Source organism: Brienomyrus brachyistius, chromosome 10, assembly GCF_023856365.1.
Source record: "Brienomyrus brachyistius isolate T26 chromosome 10, BBRACH_0.4, whole genome shotgun sequence".
NCBI lineage: Eukaryota > Metazoa > Chordata > Actinopteri > Osteoglossiformes > Mormyridae > Brienomyrus > Brienomyrus brachyistius.
In genome coordinates, this window is record NC_064542.1 from 1,962,329 (window position 1) to 1,974,385 (window position 12,057).

At 43.9% G+C, this 12,057-nt stretch overlaps 1 protein-coding gene across 5 annotated transcripts; it reads right to left on the reverse strand.

Annotated features, from left to right (window-relative positions):
• Positions 1-363: 363 nt before the first annotated feature.
• On the reverse strand, positions 364-11,754 carry LOC125750847 (zinc finger protein ubi-d4-like). 5 transcript variants are annotated; one of them, XM_049029157.1, is made up of 12 exons: positions 11,349-11,754; positions 10,080-10,240; positions 9,350-9,457; positions 8,966-9,129; positions 8,354-8,446; positions 7,928-8,006; positions 5,540-5,581; positions 4,451-4,591; positions 3,717-3,848; positions 3,281-3,393; positions 1,922-2,003; positions 364-1,500 (listed from the first exon to the last, which is right to left on the reverse strand). In XM_049029157.1, exons 1-12 carry the CDS (start codon positions 11,378-11,380, stop codon positions 1,421-1,423), a joined length of 1,227 nt encoding a protein of 408 aa, XP_048885114.1. In that variant the 5' UTR covers positions 11,381-11,754; the 3' UTR covers positions 364-1,420. The 5 variants fall into 5 exon arrangements, with proteins under 5 accessions (XP_048885114.1, XP_048885113.1, XP_048885117.1 ...); XM_049029156.1 differs by having other exon boundaries at positions 8,966-9,132; positions 11,349-11,742; XM_049029160.1 differs by lacking the exon at positions 11,349-11,754 and adding an exon at positions 11,132-11,319 and having other exon boundaries at positions 8,966-9,132.
• Between the last annotated feature and the right edge of the window lie 303 nt (positions 11,755-12,057).

A 12,057-nucleotide genomic window follows, 5' to 3' on the forward strand; every position in this document is an offset into this window, starting at 1 on the left:
CTGCCTTATAAGATCAGTTTTGATGGAATTACAAAGAGGCTATTAATAAATACCAGTTATTGAGTCACATTGTCTTTGTGTACATTTATGCACAAATGGCAGACTAATGGTACGAACAAGGACAAGAATTAGCTCAGGGTATCTGAAGTTGAGACACAGGACTCACACGAAGGCAGATGAGAAGACCAGAGGATGATAATTTTAATTCCTAACATTTTAATGTTTCTGTTCTACTTAGAATGACAAGCAGGCCCAACAGACCCCAGTGCAGGAACGAACGCGCACTCGCCGTTTCACAGAAGCTGGACGATCATGTGCTTGCCAGTCCACGAAGAGTCCAAATACTCATTTAAAAAGCCATGAAAGGGTGAAGTCGATTTTATTTTCATTGAGAGAATGCAGTACATATATCATAAAACAAAAACCCAAATACTAGTAACTGACTCAGAAACCTTAAAAGCCAGTTTTTAAATAAATACAAAGGTTACTATCATTTTGTTAGATCGCTATTGATAACTTGATTAGCTAAATATTACAATCGCATATCCTAACAGACTAAACCCAACCGCTGTAGTGTAGCTGCACTTGTTGCATTAAACATGGTTGCTTACAAGTACCATATTAAAAAACAGCTTTGCAGTTTGCTGTCTTTTTCCTCATCCTTCATCTTAATCACAGATGTACCATAGGTCCGTTGGTGCTAATACATAAGGCAAGTGAAGGCCAATGGCAATCCGGGTTAAATCAGTTTAAAGTTTGATGAGGACACAAGCATATCTTGTAGTATCTCTTCACCTGTGACATTACGCTATGCTGTGATATTTATTGTAAATGCCGTGCAAAATAAATTAAGCTTTTTTTTAGTCTTATATGGGTAAATAGCACAAAAAGGTGATTTTACATTGAAGGTGAAGCTTCCTGTGAAATGCGTTCCAGAGCACTGGCGTTTAGATTCGATACAGCATACTCCTAGCACAATGTTTATAAGGACACTGAAGAAGCGAGCAAACAGATATACCACTCGCCATGCTTCAGTCCGGGAGATTCCGGCGGCCATCTCATGGCTCGTAGATCAACACTGCCCTCCACTGGCCCCCTCATGGACTAAGCGTTAATTTATTTTTAAAAACAGTTTTCATGCCTCATACTTTGCCTTAGTTCTTGAAAACCGTCCAGGTGTTACTTGTTTTCTACAAAATCACTTTCTGCCAAAGATGTGTGAAGTTTTAAAGGTCGAAACGTCTCATTAAGAAGGAAGAAAATGAGTCACTCGCGGACGACTTCTGGCATCCCTTCCATGCTAGGATACCCAACAATGTGACTGCTACTTAACTGCGGTCATGCTGTAATGTCGCCCCAGTGACCCGCCCCCCGAAGCCCAGCCTGACCCCGTCCGAGCCGAGAGCCGAGCGACCGCTGACTACGCAGCCGTCTTCTGGTTCTGGTATATGGAGGCCTTGTCTTTCAGCAAGTCCAAACACAAGTGGCAGCTCCAGCTTCCTGTAAGCGGGAACAGAAGAGTCATTTATTCAGGACTTGTGTTTACAAGACTGTACAACCCCAAATAACGATCTGAGTGCAACTGGCCTGACTGCATGTTGGCTTAAGCCAAACCAAATAAACAAGGTGTGTGTGTGTGTGTGTGTGTGTGAGAGAGAGAGGGAGAAAGACACAAACAGGACAGTTAAGAAAGCAATGCTGTATGTGACTGAACCAACAGACCAGCTGCTGAAATTGATGATTCACTCTGACACCTGTTGCACGACAACACCAGTGATTTAATGTTTGGAAACTATTGATATGTGGGGGGGGGTAGAAAGATCTATGGGTAAATTAATTTAGGGAGTGTGTACCAGGCTAGCAGACTTAGATGGGGAGGGATTGAGGGCAGCACAAGATTAGCATCGGAATGAAGCAGTACCTTCGGGTGGCTCGGACATGGGGGGCCGCAGGCAGTACATGTGGTATCCCCGGTCACAGTCGTCACAGAAGAGCAGCTGATCCTGAAAGACATGTGGGCCCTTTACTTTTATAGATCTATCAGTGTGATCTAGTTGATTAAGAGTAACAGGGTGGATCCAACAAAAGACACAGAACCAAAGACGTGACGTTGCCAGAGAGATGGAACCATTTCGGTTGTGTCTTGTCAATTCAGATCGCCTTAGGAATGGTTATGTTTAAAATAACTTGTTCGCAAATCAGTAAATACGAGAGTGAAATGTGCTATTGGTTAGACGTACCAACACAGACAGAAACAGTGTAATATATACATTTTTAAGCACATGCACCACGCATTATACCACCCAAAGTAGGGGCTGTAATACATTTCAATTATACTGGTGTGCTTGGTACAGGACTGAGCTGATGTAATAAGCTTTTACGGAAACATGATCATGTGGGCATCGCTAAATACCCATTTCTAATATGGAAAATATCTGTGGAAAACATCCATGGGGGCAGAAGAGCCTTAAGCGCAGCTCATCAAATCCCTGGGCTCAGCTACATCCGGCTTGTGGTGCCGCTCGTCACAGCAAGACATCAGACACTCGCACCCTGAGCTCTTTTCAGAGCATCGCATCTGGCGGAATGGGGAGAGAGAGAGACGATATCCAGGCTGAGACAGCCGGTGTCGCCGCTGGGCTGAAACTACATATTAGCTACTATAGCTGAAATTGCAATATAAATAGCTCAGAGGCAGCCAGCGCAATTATGTTATTATTAAAGTAATTTTAAATCATTAGCATTGCATTCTGAGTCCAAACAGCTACCACAATATTAGGCAGAGTACAATTTCAACAGGCAGAGTAAAGCAAATTAAATACGCAACATATTTAACAGATTACTTGCAAAAAGCCACTCTTCGGAGCAGGTGAATTATACAATGAACATGACAAGGAGCATTTCAGATTGACAAATAAAAAAATGTACTTAAACATAGACGATTTGAATGCTAATAGCAAGATGATTGAATAGCTAAGAAAAAGCTTCAAAACACACCATTAGATGCAGCACACATGGAGGATAGACGAGATTCCAGCCTAACTGGACTTTTTATTTCTCTCCACGTTCTACCACATTGTACTTCATTCAACACTCTTAAACTGCAGTCCTGATACTTTGTGACAGACAGTGTTGTCTCCAATCTGAGGAGCTTCTGCCACTCATAGAGGAGCAGGATTTGCATGGGCCTACTTCCTGGGGAGGCCCTGTTCACATCACTGAAAAGATCCAGCACCCATGCCGTATAAGGAATGTGGGGCGGGGCCAGTGAGGGACATACATCATTCTCGGAAGTCCCACAGACGTTGCAGCACTTGCACTCGATGCATTGCCACCGGTAGGTTTTCACCGCGGCCATCATCACCGGGGTGAACTGCAGGCAGGACGGATGACCTACGACGGACAAGACAGGGAAGTCGGCACCCACCATAAACAATGGCCATAGAGAGAGAGATGACAGGACTAGAATGAAGAAAGACGCTCCAGAGGCTTAACTAAATCAAATCATGTTTACACCACAAAATGTGCAAACGGGGCACACAACCCTGGACTATCACTCGGAATGTTTGAACTGTTCTTTCCAAGAATCATACCTAAAGTATTATGTGTCTGTAATGCAGAAGATACACCATCTACACGGGAGATGTATAGCCCAACAAAAAATTAGTGCAAGGTGGTGAACATTCACATAACGCGGATGCTGTACGGGCGACTACCTGAGCGGCCGCAGTCGGAGCAGGACACCAGGCCCTCGGACTGGCCAGTCTTACGGTTGACCTTAGAGTCTCCCAGGCAGAAGTCGCAGTAGTTGTTGGGCAGCGCCAGGCCATCGGGCCCCTTCTTGGGTGCTGTCAGGGGCAAGAGCCGGAACAGATATTCACATCTTTAACTCACGGGCAAATGCTGTTACGACGACAAGGAGAGAATATTCCCGGTTTATAAGTACAAGTCTTTAAAACTCTGTGGATCATCTGGATCAACGCCACCATGGGGAAGGTCATTAACTGAGAAGTGCTCAGAATGGTAACAATGCTAGGAAGAGAGAAGTTAACATCAGAGCTTGGGAATATACATACACCAGAAAAGCAGAAATTAAACCCATTATATCAATAAAATCCACATTCACAACAAAGTCTATACTGCTGAATGCTGCAAAATGCTGGACCTTCCTTAACTTCAGTAAAATCAACCAGCTATTTATTCCATGTTTCCCCAGTTCTGGTCCCGGAGGGCCAGAATTCACCACACTTTCCCTGCTCAAACACATCTTAATCAGCCAATTGGTAAGTGTGTTTCATCAGGGAAATCTGCAAACTGTGGTGGATTCTGGCCCTCCAGGAAGCCTGTTGTAATCCCTGCTGGTTGCTGTCATTGGATTAGAATTTCTAGAAGCGAAGTAAATGACCAATGAGGGTGAGGGGGGCGGGGCAGAGCTGGACAGCTGTCTCACTTTTGTGCTCCTCTGGCCTGGCCTGAAAGGGGCCTTCGCTGTCCTCCTCGTCCTCGGCATCCTCCGCCTCCTCCTCCGCCAGGTGGGAGTGAGTGTAGTGGTAACTCAGGCCTGGGCGGTTCTTGTAGCGCTTCCCACAAACTGCCGGAATCCAAAGGGCACACGGTGAGGTAACGAGAGGGGACGGACACACACACACATGCACACATGTGCACGGAGAGCAATGCACACTGACCATAAGAGCCAATCAGGGACAAAGTAATTTTCACAAAGCAGCAGATCCAACGCGCAGGCAGAGGGTCGAATCCCAGCAGAATCACACACCCTAAAGCTGTATTCATTTCTTTCTTTGCTTTTGCACACCAACGTCTCTACATAAAGCAGCTTTCGTCGGCCCATCCCGATAACACCGCGTACCCTTTGTCTCACTCCACTGCCCGGAGGGAAGCTTGCTTCTCCTCGCATGGCTTAACCCCTGCCTCCACGCTGCTAGAATGAGCAAGGGAGAAGCACTTGGAGCCCCCCACCACCAAACATACCGACAGGCTGCCATTTTACTATATGGCCCCATGTAAAAGGTCACGCCAGGCTCTCTTCATTGCTATGGACCAATCCCCACACAAAGTGAGCCACGTTAAGCATCACTCTGTCACTAAAGCAAACAGTCAGACGCAACTGCCACACTTGCTGTCCATTCATCTTCCAACCTTTCATCCTGAGCAGGGTCGTGGGAGGGTCTGGGGCCAATGCCAGGCAGCACAGTGCATGAGGTTGGATTTTGCCAGCAATTTCCACAATAATTTACGCTAAATGATAGAAACTGCACATCAGATACAAGAGAGATACAAAAATACACCCAAGAGGGCAGCATCAGAGATTAAGAGTATTAGTCCAACTGCACGTCACACATCCCGGTTTTAACTAGTCGCTTAGGTCTTTAACTATATACTCCTTCCCCTAGAGCTTAGCAAAAGCCCCCAGACAGAGTTAAAAACTTGCACACACTAACACATAGACACACGTGGGTGTATTAAACTCATAGCTGATGAGCAGAGAGAAAGGCAGGACAGAGGAATGACTGAAATGTACCTCTTTCTGAAGGTTTTGAAATGTGCTTTTGTTTGTAAGAGTCTGAAAGAGAGAAAGAGAGAGGGGGAAAAAAAGAGAGACAGGAGGACTCAGCATTCAGAGCTTTGAGGAAATGATCAAGGAAAATCCTACTATGGGCTCAGACGGACAAGAGAGGGATGTACACACAGCGAGGGGGACACTTTCAGACCACCCCAAGTGAGGTTCAAGCCTCAGGTAAAATGCCCCAGACTGGAGCTAGTGTAATAGCAGGTTGGCTCTCTGACCCCAAGCTTTCTTCACAATGGACAAAGCATCTGATAAGAAAATATAACAGACTGAGATATTCCCAAGACCATAAACCTGAGGCGGGGAATTCACCTGGGTGGGGGCCAGAGCCCAATCTCACATGCAAGCATCAAACAGAGAGAAACAGGACTGTATGCAATAAAAAATAATATATTTTTTTAAATAGTTAGTAATAATGCCTATGAAATGGAGTCAAAACCAAATGCAAAATGCATATCCAAGAAAGACGATGTTTCTGATGGCTATGTCAACACCTTAATTACACACCTTTTGGTCAATCATTGTGACTTGCTGTACATGCATGGAAAAGTGGATACAGATTTTTTCCCCCCCAATACAGAAAATTTGTCTCTCACTTTAAACAGTACAACAAATCGAACTTTGGTGAAAGAAAGATCTCATCGCTACATTTAAAAAGTCTGAAGACTACTATCAATCTGAATCTTCCCTCAGTAACTATTAATACTGAAAGAGGAAAAAAATCTCATTGACTGAAACTGAAACCTGATTGGTTAATCTAGGAATGAGGAAAGATTCTGTGAATGACTGAAGTTGCAACAAAGGTCACTGAGGTCACAGCACAGAGGAAGCCAATTAAAGGCCTTTAAATGGACATTAGGACCCAATATCATTGATCTCCAACACCACAGAATTAGGAGATTAAGAAAGGAAATGGCTGCTTATTAGTTTTTCCCCAGCATAATTAGTATGCACCTAATATTGATCCATAACTTCTCGATAGACCAGGGCAGATTTAATTTCAGTTAATAAAACTAAAATCACATTTGTGATTCCGGTAAAGAAAAAAGTAATCTAGACTTCTCGGATAATGAGTCCCTCGGTGCTTTGCACTGACTTCTTGTAGCATCTTGAGCTGATCTCTTAAGTTAGCGTTAAGAAGTACAAAATGCAGGGAAATCATAGAGGGATTTGCTTCAGCCTTGGGAAGGATGACGATGATCATGGCACAAACCAGAAAATGCAGTTCATCAACTAACCAAAACTATCCCTCAAATTCAGGGTTAAGAATGAAGCCATTTATCACTTTTTAGAAATTGCATCCACAGAATCCTGACTTCTGGTTGTTTACAGGATAGGTATCTTCAAAACTCCATTACTGCTGTAGTGAAAGCCCAGATCTTCATAATTCAAAGCAGAAAAATCTGATCATTCACCATCCTTGGCATGAACAGTTGCCATCTATATGCTCTACAAATCAATGTACTTAGGATAATTTCATCATGTTTTCAAAGAAAAAGCCAGAAAAAGACAGCTAAGATCCCAGAAGGTTATCTGGGCAGGATATCAGTTACTAAATTACTTTGCAGCCTCGATATTCACCCCTATCAGACTGCAAAACACGTAACTAAACAAACTTTTAAAGAAACGTGGGATTTCAGTACAGCCGAGCAGCACAATTTTAATACCTTTGATCAGTGAAATCTCTAAATATACACTGCCCTGGCCAAAAATGCGCCGTACACGTACAATATTTCATTGGAGCGCCTTGACTTTGATTAGAGTACATATTTGTCAGGGCGTTGTTTCCACATACTTCTGAAACATCTCAACATTTCTTTTCTATCCAGATTTGCATTAATCTCTCGTCGAGATCTTGTACTGATAGGCGAGTTGAACCACTCTGTAAAGCCTCCTTCAGCACATCCCAAAGACTATCTGTGAGGTTAAGGTCAAGACTCTTTGGTGGCCCATTCATGTGTGAAAATGATTCCTTGTGCTCCTTGAACCACTCTTTTACAAATCGAGCCCGATGAATCTTGGCATTATCATCCCGGAATATCGCCATGCCAACAGAGAAGAAAAAAATCCATTGATGGGATAACCTGGCCATCCAGGAGATTCAGGTACTCAGCACACTTTACTTTATTGCTGCATAATGTTGCTAACTAGTTGCGTTGATAAAGATCCAATCATTGGCTCTTAAGTACTTGCTGATTTAAATTCAAACGGTGACTTTTTTTTTGGCCATGCAGTGTGTTTTGCCGTATTACTGCACCTGGATTTAAAAGCTTTGCACAGCATATGACGAGTTGCTGCGATGGGACCACCACAGCTCCCCCACCCTAACCGCACACTCACTGTCACAGCAGAACGGCTTGTCTCGGTCCTCCAGAGCCGCTGCATCTGGCTTTTTCCGGGTGCTGGTCACTGCCCGGCTCTATTGGAGGGGGGGGAATAACAGTCGTTGGCATAGCTGGGTGCTGGTGAGCACATTCTCTACAGCAGTACAGCCAGTGTCCAATAAACAGGTGCGAGTTCCCTTCATGGAATGATCTGGCAACCATTTCATTACCGGCTCAAATGCTGAGGGCATGCAGGTTTAGCCGTCACAAAGATACCTAACAAGCTCATCTTAGGTACACATGCAGCTGTGCAAGCAAGCAACTATTGCAAGGCTCTCTGATGAAATTCTGACAAATCACTCACAAAGAATTAGAAGAATCACCCTCAAGTAAAACACACAAGACAGCTAATGTAATTCTACATATCTGGCTGGAGATTCACCTTCCCCTTGCTCTTCCCTCGTTTCTTAGGGGTGTCTTCCTCATAGTCTTCATCATCCAGGTCATCCAGGAAGTCCTCCGGTTCCAAGATCCTCTGTGCGAGAGACCGGAAAGTATGACGGCTGAAAACAGGGCAGCCCCTGCAGCAGAGCTGAGCAGATTGCTTTTGATCTATTCTTTCAGGTGCATGAAGATGGGGGAAGTTGGGGAAGATGGTGGCGCAGGAGGTAGCGCTATCGTCCAGCAACTAGAGGGTTGCGGGTTCGAGTCCTGGTTCCTCCTGACCCCATCGAAGTGTCCTTGAGCAAGACACTAAACCCCAAATTGCTCCCGGTGAGCAGGTTGGCACCTTGCATGGCAGCCTCCGCTACCGGTGTATGAATGTGTGTATGAATGGGTGAATGTGAGGCATAAAATGTAAAGCGCTTTGAGTACTCATAGGAGTAGAAAAGCGCTATATAAATGCAGTCCATTTACCATGACGCCTTTTGGCAGAATGACACACAAAGGCCATTTCACTCATTTCTTCCACTCTCATAAATCAAGTTTACGAAACCGAGTGTAAACCAACATTTCCCCTGAAAGCAGCGCAAAGGCAGCAAGACCACCATACCTTCCGGATGCGGGTGGAGGTGCTGTGGGATGTGGGTGTGAGCTCGGCCAGGCTGGGCTCCTCCTCTGGGGCCCGCAGCTCGGGCGGCCCCCGCTTGTCCAGGGGCTCCGCCTTCAGCAGGGCCTCCAGGCTACTGCTATCTTTCTTTAGCCCCAGGTCCAGCTCTGCTGTGGGACACCAATGTGGAGCATGAGAAATTCACGATGCTGATGTCATAAAGGAGATTAGCACATAGAAAGGCTGAAGCCAGCTAAATGCTCAGCACACATATAGTGCTCTGCTCAAGTTTCATGCGCCTTTTAAAAACAAACCACTGGCCCAAACTACTGTTTCCCTTGGGACACATACATCTGGCTGTTGGAGGCCAAGCCTAGAGATTGGTACCTGACTTAAGAGGAGATAAAGCGAGGCAGGGGTCCTCAGACGGATGTGCCCTCCGCTTCTTCCTCCAGCGACGAGCGGGATACGAATAAAGCTGTCCAGGGTTCATCGCTGGAAGGACAGAAATAATGATGAGTGCTGAGAAATGAGGGGAAAGAAACCCGACTCACTGCACAAAGTTCATTCCATTTGACACGAGGGAATTCAGTTCCGCTTACTGAAGTGTCCAATAGACAACTGTCAATATGTCACCTTAAGAGAAGTTATAAACATATTTAAGATTTATAAATCAAGTAATCTTAGGTGATTCTTCAAAAGGTACAAATTTGTTTAAAAATGCACAATACCCAAGATACTCGGATATATCTAGAACATTTGGTTTAGCACAATTGGAAAAATCAATGATTTTCAAAAAAATCCTTAAAGTTTGGCCTATTGTTTAAGTCAGAAGCTCAACATATCATCCAACCAAGGCTGCCAAATCAGCAGCTGGATTGAGTCTAATTTGTTGACATTAATCACCAGCTGTAACAAAAACCTTCATCGTTTACTGCTAGATCCAGAGTAGGAAACAGCCATCTGTCTTGACTATTCTGCATATTTATTACATTTCACATCCAGTACGCCCCATACATACAATTCCAAGGCTCATTACTTTGAAACATTACAGCCTAAAATGAGCTGTTCCTTCATATCCAATGACAGGCAGTGTCAGGGCCTGGCCTTTCCCAACCTGGGCTCCTGTGTCTCTTTTCCATCCAAATGTAGCAGTTGCTCTGGGCCACACGAGTCTGAGAGTCCAGGAAGGGCATGTGGACACTCCTCTCCGCACACAGCCGAGCATTGTAACTGTGACACTGCTCCATGGCGTCCCTGTAGTACTGCTCCCCGAGGCTGTGACACGTGCACACAGAGGGCACATTGGCCAAAGTGCCCGAACACTGACCTTCTATGCACGTCAAAACCGCACAAGGATCAGATATAAAACACATGGCATTTTGGACTCAAGACACTGGCGTTTAAGATTCACTCTTCACTCAACACAGGACACCCTTTTACCACTTTCATTTTGTGGGACAAATAATCTTTCCTGGGGGGTATCATCACCAGGTACAATAAGATCATCCAGGAAACAGGATTTAAGCACCCCCCCCACGATATTAAAGGTTTATGTAACAGAAACCACGATTATAGGTGGCACAGAAAATGTGTTTATAATGTTTATTTGTATTTTTATGTTTATTTTCAGACTTTATATTTTATTATAAGCAAACGGGGAATTGATTAAACAACGGAATATTACGACAACAGTTTATACCGATGATCATTAATTGGTTGAACGCAAAAAGATGAAACAAAAAAAACGTGACCAATATTTTCCGTTTGATTCATAGTGGTTCATACGGAGTATTTTCCTTATTTTAAGCGCCTGAAGAAAATACGAGTCTCGTATACAATGAATTTTATAATGGTATTTACGATTCGTTAATGAACGTCTAGACAGCCAGCTCACCGAAGAACAAAGCCCGTGGCTTTCAGTCAGCTGCGTTCAGCATTCTATTGCTAATATACACGGATGCTCCCCCTATAAAACCCTTTTTAAAGCAGGGCTGAACCGACCCCGGAATGAGAAGCCAACAGGCATTAACGTCTTTATCGAGGAGAAAAATATCCAACAGTGATTCCCAAGAAATAATAATAGAGGCAAATTTACGTTTCATTAGTTTTCACATCCGTAATATATCTCTTATGCAAATCAAGGATTTCGATCATTTTTTAATTTACCTCGTAAACAGCTTGCAAGCTAGTGACCTAAAGTTTAAGTATGTCTGAACAATGAATGAGCTGAACAGTACAGGTTAGTTGCTTTTTAAGGCACTTAGCGGTGCCGTATGGATTACGTAATACACACAGGCTGTTTTATAATCAAAATCGAATCCGCTTCAGAAGCGTACGCCAAAAAATCCACATCACTTATAATGAATAAAGAAGAAATACTCACACATTAACCACACTATCTACGGCAGCCGCCATCTTGGCTCCACTACGCCGGACGGCGGGCTGGGATGGGACCTGAATTGGGCCGGAATCGCTTCTACTAGAACCGGAACTTGCGTCATGCGATTTGTTTGAAATATTCTTTTCCAGGCCAGTTCAGCACGGCACGTTTACTTGTTGTTGTCACTGTTTCTATAATGGAATCCCTTGTAGTTTACCAGTAGTTTTGGTATTTATCGTACGTTTCTCAGTTCCTCTTTGAATTTTGTAATTAAACACTGAACACTTCAAAAGAAAAGCAGATAAAAATTATAATGATTGCGTCGGTCAACCCAGTAACAGAAGAGCAGATCTTTTCATTCATTACCTTAATCGTCCAGCAGATGGGGATATTACACCCGTTCACCATAAAGCACAATCTATGTACTTATTTTCACATATAGTCACTATAGATATAGGAAAAACTAAAAAAAACAGTCGAGTGCTAGCCGCCGAAATGAGCTTTCTCTGCATGGTTATCTGGCTCACTCTATTTCAGATGGCGTGGTGGTGCTTATTTTTGCATATATAAGTTTATAAGTGACCACATATATGTCACAGGCAAAAATATGAAAATTATTCTTAAAAGCATATCAAGTGAAACCAGTCATGGATGGGAAATCCTGGAATCAGGGCGTTCCATTACATCTGAAATCTTTCCATTACGTTTCCCG